The sequence below is a fragment of the Nomascus leucogenys genome, chromosome 22a (assembly GCF_006542625.1).
Source record: "Nomascus leucogenys isolate Asia chromosome 22a, Asia_NLE_v1, whole genome shotgun sequence".
In the NCBI taxonomy this organism is placed as follows: domain Eukaryota; kingdom Metazoa; phylum Chordata; class Mammalia; order Primates; family Hylobatidae; genus Nomascus; species Nomascus leucogenys.
Window position 1 is genome coordinate 91,718,912 of NC_044402.1, and position 19,923 is coordinate 91,738,834.

At 38.1% G+C, this 19,923-nt stretch overlaps 1 protein-coding gene and 1 non-coding gene across 6 annotated transcripts in view; both read left to right on the plus strand.

The window, feature by feature from the left end:
• MYO1B (myosin IB) overlaps nt 1-19,923 on the plus strand; it is a 179,881-nt gene that overhangs the window by 114,081 nt on the left and 45,877 nt on the right. For all 5 annotated transcript variants that reach the window (XM_012501340.2, XM_003253867.4, XM_030803075.1 and 2 more), the window contains exons 8-13: nt 1,768-1,866; nt 3,393-3,496; nt 4,858-5,005; nt 5,274-5,392; nt 10,673-10,759; nt 11,363-11,428. In XM_012501340.2, coding sequence (XP_012356794.1) covers nt 1,768-1,866; nt 3,393-3,496; nt 4,858-5,005; nt 5,274-5,392; nt 10,673-10,759; nt 11,363-11,428 — 623 coding nt within the window. The remainder of the gene's footprint in view (nt 1-1,767; nt 1,867-3,392; nt 3,497-4,857; nt 5,006-5,273; nt 5,393-10,672; nt 10,760-11,362; nt 11,429-19,923) is intronic.
• Nucleotides 12,064-12,171, plus strand: LOC115832583. The gene has a single exon (XR_004028109.1). It is a non-coding gene; the product is annotated as a U6 spliceosomal RNA (small nuclear RNA).

Here is a 19,923-nt window from a genome sequence, read left to right on the forward strand (position 1 = left end):
AGGTCATCATGTGTCCAGTTGGTGCTAAACTTCTTCCCAAATCGCTGGCACATAGTGCATTAGCAGTAGATGACCTGTTTGAAGGAATTCGTGCATGAATGGATGAAGTCAAATGTAACGTTTATTTATATTTTATGTAATCAAGCCACTTTCTTCTAAACTTGAGGAATTTCCTGTAAAAATTAGCTTTTCAATGAAGAATCTGCCCATGCTCTGTGGGTTTTTTCTTATAAAACTGTTCAGGATCCCACAGAAGCTCAGTCACATGATAAGTAAAATCGTACTGCATGTTTAACATTACTTATTTAGTCTATCTTGTGCTTTGCATGTCAGTTTTTACTTATTAATTGACTGAAACATTCCATTTTTTAGAGATGGTAACTATTACACAATCCTTTTTTCCCTTAGTTATATCCCACTTGTACTTTTCAACCTTTGGGTTTTTTTTTTTTTTTTTCATGTTTTCTAAATATGAAGGCTTCATTATTTTCCATCTGTGATTTGAGGACATTGGCAGTCTTCCAAGTCATATGAGAGCTGGAGAACATGAAAAATCTGCAGCATCCTGCGCCTAATAATTTTTGTACTTACATATTTTTGTTCTTTTTCAGTTGGCTTAATTTTGTGTTTTCTTATGCTGCATCTCTTTATTCTTACAATCTTATGTATTTGGAGCACCCTAGGACTTCTCATTCATCAAATATATACCCTTTCACTCTACCTAAACTCCTCCACAAGTGCTGGTGTAGTTTCCAGAAATACAAATTAAAAAGTTTAATGATCATTCCTAGGTTGAATGGCACATCATTCTCTCCCTTACCAAGCATTATCGTGATGTTTTAGATTGCAGCCTGATTGGGGGCACGTGAAATTTGTGTGTTCTCTAGAATTAGTGCTCAATAATGACATTACTAATTTGGAATTTTATAGTTGAAGTTTGCCTTTGCCCACAGCCTTTTGTATCACTATTCAGTGATAAGCAGGGCTCCAGGCAAAAATACCCTCTTCATCCCTCCCTTCTTTCCTCCTTCCCCATTTGAAAATTTGGGAAGACCTCAGATTTATGGGTTGAAAAATTATCTGGGGTCAATGAAAATATAATATCAAATAACACCAAATTCCATTCAATGAGAACCATCTTTCTCTAAGACTTCAAGATATCCACAAACTCTATGTTGCTTCTCCCAGGTAGTGGGGCATGTGGGTGCAGGAGTCCTGATTTCAAATCCTAGTTCCACAAGTTGCCAACTGAGTTATGTAAACTCCTGGACTATCTGTGTTTTCAGCTGTAGAATGATACCTTATAAAATGGTTGGGAGGATTCATGAGATACTATCTGTAAAGCACTTAGCACATAATAAGATCTCAAAGTGTTAACTAATTTTTTATTGTAATTACTAGGTAGACTCATAATTGAATGGCTGTATTTCATTGCTTACATTTGTAATGTCACATTTTCAGGAATTTAATGTCATCATAAAAAACCAAGAGCATTTATTAGTATAAAAATGATATTATCTTTAATCAGTGTTTTGAATGTAACTTATTTATATATTCATTATTTAAAAAGAACGTGACCTGTGTAATTTGGTGATTTTCATTAGAGTTGTGCTTCTTCCTGAAGGTAGAACTGAAAATATAGCTTCCTTTATTATTTCATTTTATTAATGCAGAATAGAAAGTGAAAAGGAAAGTGAGAAGGAAAAAAAGCATGGTGGATTTGAAAGTGGAACAAATGCCATACTATGATTTAACTCTTCTCTTTAGATCTTTTAGAGAAATCTCGGGTTGTTAAACAGCCAAGAGGTGAAAGAAACTTCCATGTGTTCTATCAACTGCTCTCTGGTGCCTCTGAAGAGCTCCTCAGTAAGTCTCTATTTCTATGTGTTGTTGTTGTTGTTGTTGTTTTTGGAGCTGGGAGTCTCACTGTGTTGCCCAGGCAGGTCTCTAATTCCTGAGCTCAAGCGATTCTCCTGCCTTGGCCTCCAGAGTGCTAGGATTACAGGCATGAGCACTGTGCCTAAATTGTTTCTGTGTCTTAATTTTCAGTGTCACAGCACTTTCTGAAGCATTCTCTTTAAAACATACTCCATATGCTTTGCCCCCTCCTTCTTAAGAATTTTTCATGGTTCTAGTTGAAGTGAAGAACATGGTGTGTTTGCTTCTACCACACCCCAGGGTTTGTGTAATATTCTTGTACCTCACCAGATACTGTGCCATACGTCTCCGATGTGTTGAGGACTGTGCAGATGATTCAGTCAACTCAAGTGGGATTTCAGCAGCTAGAACTACCTCAGTCTGGACTTGGCTGAAGCTGATTATTAGGGGAGGAACTAATCATACATTTAAAAAATAAAATGGAAGAATATAATTTTTCTATTTGGGGAGAGAAAATTATCAGAGTTCTAATTAAATGAGTACAATTCTGTAAAAAGAAATTGCTAGGTGAATATTTAAAAATAGTGGGGAAGACATTTTGCAGTTGATACAAGAGATAAAAATCTGATCTTTGGAATTTTAGAGAATTAACATAATTCAACAAAGATACTATCTAATAGCCAAAAGTTAATGATGAAAAGTAGTGAACAAATAGTTCAAAGAAGAAGAGCTATAAAAAGTCAACACCACTCAGGAAAAGTCATCTTCACCAATAATCAACAAATGCAGATTAAAACAGCCCTGAAGTATCTACTATATTATTATATATGTAGATATATAGTATATATACATATACCGCATATAGTATAATATATGTAGAAGTATCTACATGTATTAGCAAAAGTTATTAAGGATCAAGCTAGCAGAGTTGTCACTGATCTGCTTGGAGCTTGTGGTATACTCATCTCCGTAGAGCTGTGGGTGTTACTTCAAAGCGAGGACCTCTTATAATCAGAGCCTGCCATCCAGTCACACCACTTTTTGGACTATATTCCAACAAAATAATTCAGATGAATCCAAAAACCAATTGGTATGAAGACATTTATCACTGCTCTATATTTATTATTATAAACTAGAGAAAACCCAAATATCCAATGGTGAGGGAATCACCAGGCAGACCACATATGTTATAATGAAATAATACATTGAATCACCAGGCAGACCTCATATATTATAATGAAATAATACATTGAAGGTATTTTTATTATAAAAACTCTGGAAAGAGACTTATCTAGATAAGTAAACTCTGTTTTAACAGAGTTTGTGCTATCACAATGATAAAAGTCATTTTAAGAATATGCTGTTACTGATATTTGGGTAGAATTTTTATTCTTTTGATTCAATACTTAATATAAAAGCCATTTTACTGATGTGAGCAAGATATCAAAGGGAATGAGATATTGAAGATTGGATTTATTGAAGCAACTTAACAACTTGTGTCTTTGATTCAATAGATAAACTTAAGCTTGAGAGGGATTTCAGCAGGTATAACTACCTGAGTCTGGATTCGGCCAAAGTGAATGGAGTGGATGATGCAGCAAATTTTAGAACCGTGCGGGTAAGATGTAGTACTTTCATCAAGCTTTAAATTGCATACCACTGCATTGCTCAGCGGGAGCTGGTAACAATTCTGAGTTTTCTTTAAAGCGTAGCTCATTCTCCCTAAGGTTTTAGAATTATACAAGAATTTTTTATTATTTTTGTTACTTTGATTTTTTTACTAGCTCAAAAATCACACAAGATTGTGAAGGCCATGCTTTTATTAGAGCATGCGATTTTACCATTTATCATAAGGAGCTTTCTTATTCTATTATCCTGGGGTTTGACTCCTTTAAGGTTGTTTTTAAATTCCAAATGTTTTTATGGCAAAAGTTAATTTCCAACTGCCCTTGGATCATGTTAAATCAAAACTATTTTCGAGACAGAAAAAAATCTTGTTTTTATACAGTCTTAGAAACTCATATATAAACCAGAGCGATTAGCATTCCACATTCGTTAGAAAAGATGATTTTAAATGACACTATACTCTGTTTTCTGTCTTAATGTATGATACACTTGACATGATATGGTAACTGGGATTTACTTGCAAATGAGATAGCTGTGGTGATGGGGAAAGGGGAGAGTAGGATGAATTATAGATAAAACAAAATTGGCATCTGTTAATTGTTGAGGGTGAGTGAAAGGACATGCGGGTTCTTTCCCTCCTCTCTCTACTTTTGTATATGTTTGACAACAATAACAAAAACTTACATTACTCCGATTGCTATGTAGCCTAGTCATTTTTAAAAAGCCAGCTGTTCTCAAAAAGGAAGTATCTCTTAGAGTATGTCATTTTAAAAAACTGTATAAACATCTTCGTATGGAAGCAATAGTCTGTTGATCCCTGGACATGATTTTGTTTAAACCTTGAGTCCAAGACTGGTTTTAGAACCACTTTGCCTGGCACATAATTAGCACGCCATAAAAATTTATGAATGAACAGATGCCTCCTGTTACCCAGTATCTTGGGCTGGGCTCTTCACCTTTGCAAACCACAGTTTTTCTGATATGTAAAATGAGTGAGGAGCTTTTCTTTGTATGGAGTTGTGCAAGCTGGTTTTGTTTCTAGTAGCAAAACCTCAGTGTAAAAAAAACATACATACAAACTGAGCTGCTGTGGTTGAAGTGGAAGTAGGGACCCAAGGCTCTGTTCCCAGCCTCCTGTTTCTTCTGTCTTCCTCTTTACTTGCTCCACAACCCCTGCCACAGCACCAGAGGTACCCCCAGGGTTCCTTGAATCACAGTTGGAAACCACTGAAGATATAGCTTTGTCTTTTGTGGGTTTGTTTCCCCGGAAATAAATCTGTAATATGATTCATTAAAAAAGAAAAGAAAAGAACTACAGGAAAAAAAATAACTGCTTTTTTTTTCTCTTCCCAGAATGCCATGCAGATTGTGGGCTTTATGGATCATGAAGCTGAGTCTGTCTTGGCGGTGGTGGCAGCGGTGTTGAAACTGGGGAACATTGAGTTCAAGCCCGAATCTCGAGTGAATGGTCTAGATGAAAGCAAAATCAAAGATAAAAATGGTACATCCATGGAGAATCAACTTTGTTTAGGAAACTTGCTTTGAACTTCTCCCCAGTTTTTAATGGTGAAAGTAAAATTTTTGCTTTGCATTGGCTTGAGAATGAAACTGAGCAGAAATAGAACTGTGGCTAAGCTCTGTTTTTTGATATATACATTTTATACTGATCTGTTTGATTATGATTTAGAAAGAACATCCTAAGCCTTCAAAATTATTATTAGCAGCATGTGTACAGTCACTTTTTGTGTCCGTCCCCCGCCTTCCCACAGAGTTAAAAGAAATTTGTGAATTGACTGGCATTGATCAATCAGTTCTAGAACGAGCATTCAGTTTCCGAACAGTTGAGGCCAAACAGGAGAAAGTTTCAACTACACTGAATGTGGCTCAGGTGGGTGAAACATAATGTACAGAAGAAAGTTTCTTAAAAGTCTGTGCTATTTTCACAGAAGTATAAACAAAGATTTTAGTTTATAGGCTGTTATCTCAATCATTGCACGATGTTCTAGGCATTGGGAACAGAGCAGTAAACTAAACAGATCAGGATCCCTGCCCTCATGGAGCTTAAAATTCTGGTAGAGGGAATTAGATAATAACCGGTAGACATAAGAATAAGTGCTGTAGCAAACTAGCCCGTGGTATGATCAGTGAACTGAGAGCAACAGTAGAGCAGAGTAAGGGAGCTCCCTGGGGCAGGAAAGGAGACTCGAAGTGAGGTGGGAAATGACTGGAGGGTTTTGAGCAGAACAGTGTCATGACTGCCTTGTATTTGAAAGGGTCACTCTGGCCGTGTTGTGTAGAGCAGAGGGTCGGGGAAAAAGGAGTGAAAGCGAGGGACCTTCGAGGAGATGTGCACTAACCCAGAGATGATGGTGGCTTGAACCAGGTAGTCGCAGTGGAGTCAGTGAGAAGTGGTCACGTTGTGGATATTATTAGAGGGTAGAGTCTATAGGACTTGCTGGTGCTAGCTGGTTTAAGAGAAAGAGAACAGTCAAGGGTGATTTAATGTTTTTGGCCCAAGCAACTGGAAACGTGGAGTTGTCATTTACTGATTTGGAGAAGACAGCGGGATAAGCCAGTTTTGTGGTCAAGTGGCCAAATTGGCCTCCCTACCTTACCTCTTGAACCCCCTCTACCCTTGATATTGGGGCCAGTGAAGTCTTTAGTCTTTCTAAGACACAAATCTGAGCTGCTGCCTTCTCTCTTTTTGCTTCAAGTTAAGTGGGTGGGTGTTTGGATGGTTGCATGCCTGTATACATGCATATATACCCAGGCAGCTTCTGCAGCCCCTTTCACTAAAACCCTTTGTGCTATGGCTTACACATTTTACCACTAGTCAATGACTCAGGCTAGAATTAAATTACTAACTTAGGACTTCCACTCAGGCCCACTTTGTCCAACTGTATTCTTGTTGTCTCATCCTCCTTATAACTGTCCATAAAGCCTCCATAAATAGTAGGGTGGAGCTAGGCTTGTTCTCTGTTGCTGAACCAGCCTTTCCTATTATAATCCAAGAATGCCTTTGTGTCCTTAGCTTTCAACATTGATATCTTATTTTAGGTGAGTTATTTTGGCTGTGGCAAATACCATAACTTTATATATATGGAAATTTGGTTTGTAGCAATCCTTTCCTAGCTATAGCCATTGCCTATCCTTCCTCCTAAATTACTGCTTCTGCTTTCATATCTGTCCAAGTCATCCTCACTAATTCACAGTCAGATTCGGAGTAACTTACTTAATCAAGAAAATGCTGCTGAGAGCCTGTACAGCACAAGCCCACACATAGGCCCTGAGTAGGGAAGTAAGAGATTAGGGAAGACCCCATGGAGACGACCGAAGGATTTAGATGTGTAAAGTATGGCTGAAAGGGCATATCAAAAAGAAAACATTGAGAACAGCCAGATTTGGGGTACATATCAGAAAAAGGATTGATCAAGCTTGGCTACAGCTGTAGATATGTGAAGAGGATTCAGAGCAATGTGGCTGGAAAGGTGAAGTCTGCAGTCAGAGTGGCAAATCTGCAACAGTAGTTCTTAAACTTGAACGTGCATCAAAATCACCTGGTGGACTGACTGACTAAACACGGTTTGCAGACCTCACCCCCAGTGTTTGATTCAGTGGGTCTGGGGTAGGACAGAGGAATTTGCATTTCTAATCAATTCAAAGATGGTACTGCTGCTGCTGCTGCTGCTGGTCCAGGATCACATTTCGAGAGCCACCGAGTTTGGACATTTTCAATAGCCAGAGTGGGAATTGTTAAGTCTGTAAGGAAGCCATGAAAAAGCCTGTATTATTTAAGAAGGCCCTTTAGGAATATGTATGTTTTGGGTCTTTTTAAAATTGTGTGTTTCACTCTTGCTTTTTTAATCATCCTGTATGGGAACCAGGCCCAGGTGCCTCTGACTTTATAAGCTTATTTTAGTCACCTTACATCATGAAGAAAACTTTCCACATTTTCTTAACCTTTGGCATAAAAGAATTTGGCTAGAGATCCTCAGCTATTCGGCTCCTTAGTCAACTGTTTTTTTTTTTTATTTTTAATGTAGTATTCAGAGTATCTGGTTCTACTGATCTGTTGCCTGGGAGGTTTTGATTGCTGTGAGAAGTGATTTGTTTTATTAGCCTTTCCTCATAGCTTCAATTCCTGGGCCCCAGCATCATCGTTATTGCCCCATGCCTCCTTTTCCCAAGGCATTTAGACCTTTCTCTAGATAGGAGGACTAATACTGAAATAATAGAAACTAAAGACAAGAGTTTTTCAGCTTCTCCTACATACTCTTTCCTTGGCTTCTGATGTCCTCTGAAATCTGATCCCACACAGCTTATCTCAGTTTATTCCTTGCTAGTTCTCTGTTATGTACTGCCTCTGCTCCGACCTGCCCATCACCCGCCATGTCATGCTCATTCCTTCTGCCCATCGAAATGCTCTACCTGATTGTGCCCCATTCTAGGAGACTTCTTTGATCAAATAGGCCTCCTGAGACACTCCCCACCCCCATCAGAACCCCCTTTTTCTTTGCAGTTTGGCACCTGTCCTCTGCTTGATTCCTCTGTGTTAGTTTGATCTCCTTAGCTCCACTCTGAGCTCCTGGAGGGTGGGCCCCATGTCTGTGCATCTCTGAGTCTCCACCTTGCTTGTCACTTGCCATCCTGGACCATGCCTGTTACTGGCCATGTCTGCAGCACATTCCACCTGGGCTTTTCCTCTGTGAGTTTCATGCAGCTACAGAAGTGCATGGTCTTTTCATAGTGTGCTTTGAAACCGAGATGGTGAATTAGCTCACTTTGAGTCTTCCCTCGTTTCTACACCCTATATTAGTGGTCCTTAAGTGGGAATAGACATTCCTTCCCTTACTGCTTTATAGGATACTGTTGTGGAGATTTGGTGGCATGAATCAGGCTCAGGAAGTCAGGGGTGGCACATTGGCAGCCAGGTGGCAAATTGGCAGCTCCTAGGGCCAAGTAAAGCTCAATATTTTTAGTTGGCTAAAGGGTAGTATTTTCTTTGGTTTTGTTTGCTCTTTAAATTTTGAATTTGAGTGCCTTTAGCCTGGAATGCATCCTCTAACCCCAACAGAGAGAGCCATCATTTCCTGTTCATTTCTATCACACAGTCCCTGGAAGCATTTGAGTTTGAGACCCCTGGAATATTGTTGAAGGAACCAAAGAAGATTAATATTGGCTGTGAATACACTTTAAAAAATATAAAGCAATTTATCAGAATAAATTGTCACTGTTAGTTCAGTTGCTTATTGAAATAGTGGCTTGTTGAAAGTAGATAGCATATAACTAAAAAAGCTGGACGACATTAAGATGAAAAAGGGCTCATTTACAAATACATGGTGTTTTGAAATTATGTGGTATTTTGAGATAACTTGAATTTATAAGAAGAAAAAGGAAAGGATTTGGAAATTATATAGGCTCATGAGTTAGTAGTAGACGAAAAGGATACTTCAGAAATCAATATAGGTACATCTATAGACTAACTGTGTGCTAGGCATTATTCTAAGCACTTAAATTACCTATTTTAAGAAAGTAAAAACTAGAAGAAAGGGTATTGGGGAAAGATCCATCTAAATTATATTTTGATTTCTCTGTTTTAGCATTTGACATGCATTTTCTACTATGGAAGCATTCCCTCCCTTGTTTGTTTGTTTGTTTGTTGCCAACTCTTAGGTATATTCTCTAACCCTAACTGGAGTAGGGAGGGAGGTTTGGGATTAGCATGGAAATGTCAAATGAAGGGAAAAGGTGTTATCTTCAGCTGTGTTATGTTGCCAGGGAAGTGAATCTGTTATTAAAGTTGTTACATTTTATTTAGGAAGAAATGTAGAGAAAGTATTCCCACATAATCTAACAAGTTGTGCTCTTTGTAAAATAAAAATGTACTGGTTAATTTTAACAATAGTACCCCAATTTTTACTTACAAGCAGCAAAATACACACATACGGCCAGCATGTTGAAAATAGCAACAAAACCTCAAGCTTTTTCTCTCCCAAGGCCAGTTCCTTGTTAGGCTGCTGACACCCAACCCCCAGGCCTCCCCAGGATGCTGGTATTAAACATCTCATTAGTACTTACCTACTGTATGCTGTGGGCACTCGGTACATTTAAGAGTGTTTAGATTCTTCTGTCCAAACCTGACTTTCTTCAGCCTTTTTATTCTGAGAGTCATAGAGACGCATATGTCTTCCGCCTCTTTGTCAAGTAGTTCTGAATAGCTTTACAAGTAGATAAGCATGTAAGAAGGGGTTTATGTTCATTCTATAACTTTAAAGAACTCATTGTGGAAGTTTTTTTAAATACTCAAGTGATTAGTGTGGCCAGGCATGGTGGCTCATGCCTCTCTAATCCCAGCACTTTGGGAGGCTGAGGTGGGTGGATCACCTGAGGCCAGGAGTTTGAGACCAGTCTGGCTAACAAGGCAAAACCCTGTCTCTACAAAAAATACAAAAATTAGCTGGGCATGGTGGTACACACCTCTAGTCCCAGTTACTTGGGAGGCTGAGGCACGAAAATCCCTTGAACCCAAGAGGCAGAGGTTGCAGCGAGCTGAGATTGTGCTACTGCACTCCAGCCTGGGCAACAGAGTGAGATTCTGTCTCCAAAAAAAATTTAAAAATAGAATGAGTGAAGAAAAAAAATTTACAGATTCCATCAGTCAAAGCCATTTTAATATATCTCCTTTGAATTTCCATTTCTGTGTATAAGGGTTTTAAAAAATAGTTGTTGTCATATTAAGTAGACAGTTGTTTAATTTTCGCATTACACGAGCATTTCCATTTCATTACCTGATTTTCATAACCATCACTCTCTGATGACTATGTAACATTACTCTCAGTGCGTGTTTCTCTTACTACCCCCTATTGTTGGACGTCTAAATTGCATCTGATTTTTCTCTGTTCCATAACATTGAAATAAATATCTTTGTGATGAAAGTTTTTGCAGTGTTTAAAATTAGTTTCCTGGTTTGTGAAAAAGTAACTGTGTATAAACAATTTGCCTAATTCTCTTAAAGGCTTGATTGTTTATGATACGATAAAACTGGTTCTGCAAAGAAATGTGAAATAAAAGAGCTTTAAGTATTTTTTAAAAGTATCTTTATGATTTTATTAAAAGTAAGCATTGTGGAATTGTGGGTGTTAAGTTTTGTTTGTTTGTTTTTTAATAGGCTTATTATGCCCGTGATGCTCTGGCTAAAAACCTCTACAGCAGGTTGTTTTCATGGTTGGTAAATCGAATCAATGAAAGCATTAAGGTACTGAATTTCTATGAGCAAAATCAGTTGTAATAAATGGTATTCACAGTATAAACATTAAGTTGAAGAAAGTTTAAATTTATAATCAAATAATTGATTACCACTTATAAAGATTATTCCTTAAAAAGAGGAATCTTTACCATGTATAAGATTGAAATTTGTCAGGGATTTTGTTTATTTTGTTTTGCCATGTGTGTTGCTTCTGACTGGTGAATAGTCTGATGGTCTTTGTGGAGTTACTCTGGGAGTTGGCATCCCAGGTTCTGGCCTGGCTCACCTGCTAAGTAGTGGTACACACTTCGCTGAAAAGGTCACTTTACTTCACTAGGTCATAATCTAATCATTATTAAAATGAGGGTGTTGGATTAGGTGATTTTGAAAGGCACCACTAATGCCTTCTTTAAATATATCACCTATTATTAAAATTTCTAAGAGTTCTATACCAATGCCCCATCTCATAAATTTTTAAAAAAACAACTAAATTACAGTTATTTTCTTACTTAAGAAACATAATTAACTTGTAATATATATCTATGTTCCTTGGATGCTTGTAGTGTTATATTTCATGCCTTAATTAACCCTTTAATTTGAAACTTTTTTAAGGCACAAACAAAAGTGAGAAAGAAGGTCATGGGTGTTTTGGACATTTATGGCTTTGAGATTTTCGAGGTAAGATTTAAAATTTTTTTTGTAGTGTCTTTAGTAAAGTGGAATGGTTGGAAATTAAATCCTGTATTATGTAGACATTATAAGTAACTGTAACTTAGAATCTACAAATAATCCTTGTGTAGATGTAACACACTATCACTTTGAATCTACCAACAAATCTTTGTGTAGATGTAACAAAATTTCGTTGTGTATTCCTGCATGTGTGCCTGAGTGTGTGTGTGTGTGTGGTGTGTATGCTGAGAGCCAGCATTTTGGAGACAGTACTGCTTAAAAAGAACTTGTATTAGTACCTGACTTTTGAAATTGCATATTTACATTTCTAACTGTGAGGCTTCCAAGAAGCTACATGAGTATGTCTGTGGCCATTTGTGTGTTGTTTAGAAAGTGTGGCAGGTTGGTGCCATAAAGAAAGCCACAGGAGGGCTGGACATAGGTTCTGGCCTTGCCAGGGCTGGTCATTTCATCTGTGAGACTCAGAGAAAGAGGGTTTGGACTAGGTGATTTGTTGAGTCTCATTACTGTGATCTTATGATAATGAATTCTGCTGCAGAGGTTGAAATAATTTCTGCTGAAGCTCATGGTGAATTTTTAAAAATGATTCTATGCTTGTTACAGATCAAATATTTAAACCATTTGTGCTTGGTTAAGCAACACATATACCTAAAATTAGAATGATATAGAGAAGATGAGCATGGCCCCTGAAGAAAGTAATTTGGAAAATAAAATAAATGTTATGTACTTATGTTAGAATTTCCTTTTTGCCCCCTTGCTAACTTTGACATTTAGAAGGAGTTTTAAGGATCTATTAAAACATTTATTCTCACTTTTAGGAGTGGTATTTTAGTTTGGTTCAGGGAAATAAGAAGTAGATCGGGCTCCTCCTTTCTTAATTCTCCCCCACAAGTAAGATTTGTGAATTTCTTTAAGGAAGCAGGCTCTGCCCAGAATGTTCCCAAAGAATTTACATGTTCTAAAAAATTAGGGTCACAGAATCTCAGAAAAAAACATCAGATCATTCCTTTCACCTAAACCAGACCTTGCTAGCAAATACCTTTTTCTTAGTATGTTTTCCCTCAATCATATTCTATATTTAATAGCTAATGGTAGTACTAATTGAGGGCTGACTGTATGTAAGCACTGTGGTAAGTGGTGTGTGTATGGTCTGATTTACTTTTCAAAACAGCCTCATGATGTAGCTGTTATTAGTATGAATCCCATTTTACAGATGAGAAGGTAAAGCTCCTCAGGTCAACTAACTCCCCAGGGTTATACAGCTACTTAGTGGCAGACCCAGGACCTAAACTCCAGGCCCTTTTAATATTTTCATTTATTGCTTTTCTTTCTTACTAAGATTGAGACCAGGGGCACTTCCTCACCTTTCTTCCCAAAGTAACAGGTTCCCCAGTATCTGGAAGTAAGAAAAAAATAAATGTGGTAAGTCTCTGACTCCCCTATTTCTCCACCCTTGTCATCACTCCAAGCTTCTGGCCAGCACTGGGTGCCTTCCTAGATGGAAGTGTGTGTGCTGGTGGCTTCCCCATAGGGTCCCCAGAACAGAGGTCTTCAACACAGCATCTGCTTGTATTGTTGCCCATTTAGCAGAATCTACAAAGGAAAGCTACCAATTCCTTGGTAGAAAGGGAAAAATTTGAGGTTTCTGAGTTAGGAGAAATGCTTGAGTACACACAGAAATCACTGCCGAAATTAATTTCTTTCTAGCAAGACCTCAAGTTACTGTCACTAAATGGGCAGAATGCCAAAGTCATTCTTTACAGTTGGCAGGGAAAAAGACATTACCTAGCACATTGCTGTGCTAATCTAGATTTAAATGGTTTCATGAGCAGGGGAGATGGTAAGCAGAGATTTCACTAGAAATTTAGATTAAGAAGATACATTCAGTGACATTTCTAAAGTCAAAGAAACTGATTTTGTTTTAATTTTGCTAGAAAAGGATTATTGATTTTAAGCCAATGGGCAAGGGCTTAATATCATATCACAACACATGGAAAGTTTAAAAAATAGGATAATGAGGTTATGATGGGATATCTAGTTAACTTTGACTTCCAGTAGGTCCTAAGATCTAATTATCCATGGGAAAAGAAACATTATAACACTCAAAGGAAACTGAGTTATAACTCATAAACAATTCGAGTCATTTCTCAAGTGTTTATTGAGTTACCAGATACCAGTAGTAAACATAACTAAGATATTCCTTGTCTGCATGGAGCTTAGAGTCTTGGCCCTAAGATTGAGAGTCTGTGGCTGCCAGAGGACGCATCCTATCAGGTAGGAACATCTGATCAGGAAACTATATTATGTTTTAAAAGTTTGTTTGCTACAGACCTAATCAGAACAGAAGTCAGATGTTCCTGTGTAAACATCCTTTAACTTGATGCTGGGTGAAATACCCTATACCCTTCAGCAATCCAAGAATATTTTTCACTTCTGGTTGATTCAAGTTTCTCTCCATACCTGTCTTGCTGAATGTGCCCTCCTTCTCCAAGTTATACCATCATTTTTCTCAACACTGTTTTCTTTTTTTTTTTTTTTTTTTTTTTTTGAGACAGAGTTTCACTCTTTTTGCCAGGCTGGAGTGCAATGGCGCGATCTCGGCTCACCGCAACCTCTGCCTCCCAGGTTCAAGCGATTCTCCTGCCTCAGCCTCCCACGTAGTGGGATTACAGGCACCTGCCACCATGCCCGGCTAATTTTTTTTTTGTATTTTTAGTAGAGATGGGGTTTCACCATGTTGGCCAGCGTGGTCTCGATCTCTCGACCTCGTGATCTGCCCACCTTGGCCTCCCAAAGTGCTGGGATTACAGGCGTGAGCCACCGCACCCAGCAACACTGTTTCAACTAGAGACTTCAGTTTATGAAAATGTCTGCGTTATATTTCCCTTTTTTTTTTTTTTGTGACGGAGTCTCACTGTGTCCCCAGGCTGGAGTGCAGTGGTGCGATCTCAGCTCACTACAACCTCTGCCTCCAGGGTTCAAGTGATTTTCCTGCAGCACCATGCCCAGCTAATTTTTGTATTTTTAGTAGAGACAGGGTTTCACCATGTTGGCCAGGATGGTCTCGATCTTTTGACTTCATGATCCACCCACCTCAGCCTCCCAAAGTGCAGGGATTACAGGCATGAGCCACTGTGCCCGCCTGGCTGCCTGTGTTACATTTCTAAATATTCTTCCTTTCTTCAGAGGATTACTGTATTTCAGTGGTTCTCAAACAGCTGTGCATTGGCATCACCTGGGGAGCTTTTGCAAATTCAGATGTCTAGGCTGTACCCAGAGCAATTATGTCAAAATCTCTGGAGATGGGGCTGCAGCAGCAATATTTTTAAAGCTCTGAGGTGATTGCAGTGTGCGCTCAATGTTGAGACCAAATGCTCTGTTAGACAGTAATCTCTGGGGTAAACTGCAGATTCCAAACATATGCTCTTCATGCTGCTTGGCCACTGTATGCAACACCCTTGTAAAACATTGGGCCTCACCTACTGTTCATCTGGGCATGGTAGCTCACACCTGTTATCCCAGCACTTTGGGAGGCCAACGCGGGCAGATCACGAGGTCAGGAGATCGAGATCATCCTGGCAAACATGGTGAAACCCTGTCTCTACTAAAAATAACAAAAATTAGCTGGGCGCGGTGGCTTGCGCCTATAGTCCCAGCTACTTGGGAGGCTGAGGCAGGAAAATCGCTTGAACCCGGGAGGCGGTTTTTACTCCGTTTAAACAGAGCTTTCAACTAAGGCCAAGTCCAATCAGTTATATGTCTGTAGCAAATCTTATAATGGCCATCAAATTATAAAAAGTTAACTTTCCTTCTCCATGCAGTAAATACTTTTTCTTTTTTCCCCCCAGTTCCTTGAGAGAATCAAGATTCGTTATATTTAATTGTTCCCTCTATTTTCCTTTCTAAGCCTTCTCAGATTAATCTTCAGTTTTGATTTTTAATAACTTTTTAAAAATAAATTTATTTGTGGGGAGGTTAGATTAGAGATTTGGTTGGGGATTTTTAGGTACTTTTACCTGGCTTTTTAATACAGAGGTACAGAAGTTTTTTTCTTATTTTAATAAATTATTCACATACATTCCCAGATGCCAGCCTATATTTTCCTGGATTCTCAGCAATGTTAGAACACATGGAGACATCAGGAAGCTCAGAGTGTTAGGAAACCAAGAAAATTAAGAACTTAAAAGTACTGCAAGTTGAAGTACAAGGGGTCAGAGTATGGAAGAAGTATTCAGATCCACATCAAGGCAAAAATGAAAATTTCTGTGATATTTTCCACCCAAGTTAAAAGAAACTGCTGGAGTATAAATAACATTAATTTTTTTCTTTGTTCTGTTGTTCTTCAGTTGACTGTAGGAATTAAGAGTTCTGCCTTTTAGAATACACTGGGCATCTCTTTAAAAACTGGACAGTAAAGGGCGAGACTTTTTTTAAAAAATGCATCTAATTGTCCCATGGCCCTGCAGTTCCCATGAAAATGCCTTTTTTAGCTGAGCTGGTGGAAACCTTTCATTCCCTGTGGTCTGTCTCTAAACGGAAGAGGGAAACTGATGCATTAAACCATGGGTTGATGACACATGGATTTGACTGCAAAACATTCCAGTACCAGCTGGAAGTGCTGCCTGGCTGGCCACATGTGATCCAATGTCAGTTTGGATCAGTTTGGATCAGTGGAACAATGATACCAAAAATAAGGTGAAGTGAATTAAAATGCATAGAGCAAAAAAACTCTAGCTGTACATCCTGGTAGAACAGAAGACCAACTTCCCAAAGGAAGAAAATTATAATGCAAATACTCCAATTCCACACATTTATGTTTGGACATTCTTATAACTGAAAAGATGGTCTGTGATTTCTGAGAAATATTTATAGCATATCCATAAAAGAACTGCTATTCTTTTTTGGAAAAAGATATTAAGTTAAAAAGTAAGTTGAACAATCTACATTGATTTTAGCTCGTTTTCTACATACTTATCTGACAGGCATTAAAACTGGCAGATATTTTACTAGGAAAATCTGATTGGTCATTAGTGTTCTGTAGACCAAAGCGGGCAGTAGTAGCTGATTATTTCACCTTTCATACAGTGGAGCTAGTTTAACACAGGCAAAGTGCTAATTACTTTCAGTTATGGACTCCTTATTTATCTTGTCCTCATAAACCTCACTGAAAGTGACCCATATATGGTAAGAGTGTAATAGGCTAGATGCAATGATTATTTCAAATAAAAAAATCTAATACTTGGGTAAGAGTCATTATAGCCTGGTAGGGTCACCTCATGATTATAGGATTTGTTTTCTGAATTGTTTTTAAAAGAAATTCTGGCTATAGTCAGCACCTTCTACTCTAGTTTCTTGCCTTCATTTGGTCCTTATGCTAGTAAGCTTATAATTGAAGAGGAAGGAAACAATTTAAAGTAGATTTAAAAACAAAAAAAAGATGACAACTGCTATGATTTGTAAAAGGTAGATAGATAGATAGATAGATAGATAGATAGATAGATCGATCAATCGAACTGTGTGAATAGCCAGCAATCCCTGAATCCCAGAGCCAGGCACCCCTCCCCATGTGTTAGTCTCATGAATCAAAGTCTTACAATGTATCTTTTATGGATATGCTGTAAATATTTCTCAGAAATCACAGACCATCTTTTCAGTTATAAGAATGTTCAAACTTGGCACAGTGGCTCACTCCTATAATCCCAGCACTTTGGGAGGCCAAGGCAGGCGGATCACAAGGTCAGGAGTTCAAGACCAGCCTGACCAACATGGTGAAACCCCATCTCTACTAAAAATACAAAAATTAGCCGGGCATAGTGGCACACTCCTGTAGTTCCAGCTACTTGGGAGGCTGAGGCAGGAGAATCACTTGAACCCGGGAGACGGAGATTGCAGTGAGCTGAGATCATACCACTGCACTCCAGCCTGGGCAACCGAGTGAGACTCTGTATCAAAAAAAAAAAAAAAAATTCAAACTTAAATGTGTGGAATAATTGGAATATTTGGATTATAATTTTCTTCCTTTGTGAAGTTGGACTTCTGTGTAATAATATGTGTGTATTTCTTCCAGGTTAAAAAGTTTTCAGGTGAAAGCCTATTTTAAAATATTTAAGAAGAGCACGATAACATTGTTTTTCTTAAAATTTGCTGTATTTTAGTGTATACCTGGAAGAAAAAATGTTAAGGGAAATTTTCTAAACCTTTAGCTAGTCATTCAATTTTGTAAATGTCTAAAAAGGAGACTTTCATATTAAATGGTTTTCTCGTATATTTTGAGGATTTTTTAAGTTTACATTCTAAAAAAAGCAATTCTTGTTTTGGAGCCTGTTTCTTGATGCTGTGATATTTAAAAATGGACCGTGGTTAAGTGCATTATATTTTTCTATAGGAACAGCGAAGTAATCAGAAGCTGTCAAAGGCTTTAACACCAAATAAATCTTTGCAAGGACCAACAGCATATTTTACAGCAATAATATAGCCCGACTTCCCTAAAATAGTGATATGCACTCAAAATCCTATAACTTTTATATAAATGTATTGACACATTTATTATGCAGGAGACTTTACTGTATGTAAAAATATAGAAACCCCCAAGCCATCATGTTATATTCAAAATTTGACCTCAAATGAAAGTGCTGAACTATAAGAAACACTAATATGTAATTAACGTAAGTCATGGTCTTTGTGTTTGGACTGCTCACTGTTTCAAATACATTATATTCACCTACAGACTCCTTCCCATTTCTCTGTCCCAAATACAGAGGGACAGAGCTGCCACTTCTGTTTACTGTCTTCCTTTCAATATTGTTTTTAAAGAGCCTAAGAGTTTTAAAAATATCTGTCTTCCTTAAAGAGTATAAAATATCATCAGCCTCCTTTGTTGCTAAGGAGAATATACAAAGGGGCCAGTATTTTTGATACATCTTAAATAATTTATATTGGAGAGTTTATGATTGATACTTGCGAGTATAAAGTAGTTATGACTCGACTGGGAATAAGATTTTCTGGGTTTTGTTTTTTTTTTGTTTGTTTGTTTGTTTTGATGTTGAAAGGATGGACTCAAAGTCTAGAATTCTTAAAAGAAGCCCTAGCATTTAAAATTTGGTTACATTATATACTTCTAAACATAGTAAGTGCTCACTATCCAAATCTATAGTTGGTAACTATAGTGTGAAATAGCAGACAACAGACACCTTGCTGTTTGCCTTTGTTCTCTAAAGCTGCCTCAGCTTCATTTAGGGAGGTTATGTAATAGAAAGCCCAGAAGGTACTTGTTTGAAGATGTTTCTAAGTTTTAGTTTTATTCCTTAGTCTTCAGGGATAAATGTGGGTAAGACAGTAGAGAAAAATTGCATGCTTGGAGCATGGGTGGAAAACTGGAGAGAGGAGATGAGTCATTCCTGGGGCAAGTTCCTGCCCACTTCCTCTTCTGGAGACTTTGATTCATGAGCCTGACACGTGGGAGAGGGTCTGGCTCAGGGATTGCTGGTTATTCACACAGTTCTTGACAAACCAAAAAAGTCTCCAAATATAAAGTTGCTTTGGGGCCTTCCTATTCATCTGGTGGTTTCTAGTCTCAGTTTAGCTATTTTATGAAGGAGAGGGGGCCCAAGTTGAAAACCAGGTATTAATTCAATATTTGTATTAATGGAAAAATGTGTTAGACCTATACAAGTTGGAGTTCTGTGAACTGCTACCAGGCTATTCCTTAATTTTCTGCAGATTATTGATTATTCCTTAAATTTTTGAAAGTTTTTAATCATATGTGAAGTCCCATTTTCCTCCACATTTGAACAATGCCATCAACTTCAGCTTAGATCACAAGAGAGGTATGTGTCTTTAGCCTTCACTTTGAGCAGTAACAATCATCTAGGTGACCCATGACATGTTTTGGAGACTTTGGAGGTGTGTTTGCAATAGATGCTGATTTCTGTGGGGAAGTAAGTTAATTTCTACATCGGTGATTGTGCTATTCTATTTTTGTTTGGGGTTTTTTTTTTGGGGGGGGGTGGTGTTTTTTTAGCAGTAGAGTAAGTTCGGACAGTCAAGTTTTTGTTATTAGGGCATCTCCAGGAGAATACTCTCTCCTTATTGGTTTTTGAAAAGGAGCCTCAGCACAGTACTACACAGGGATGTGTCACTGGGGTGGGAAAGGGGAGTTACTTTTGGATCGTGATGGATCTCTTCACTTTCTGGTGATCCACCAACCACCGCTGCCCCTGACTCTTTGGGTGGATGTAGACCTTGGATACATGTCATGCATGTTTTCTTTCTTTTCTTTTTTTTTTTTTTTTTTGAACAACATGGCTGTTTATTTCACCTGGGTACAGGCAGGCTGAGTCTGAAAAAAGAGTCAGCAAAGGGTGGTGGGATTATCATTAGTTCTTACAGGTTTTGGGACAGGCGGTGGAGTTAAGAGCAATGTTTTGGGGGCAGGGGGCAGATCTCACAAAGTACATTCTCAAGGGTGGGGAGAATTACAAAGA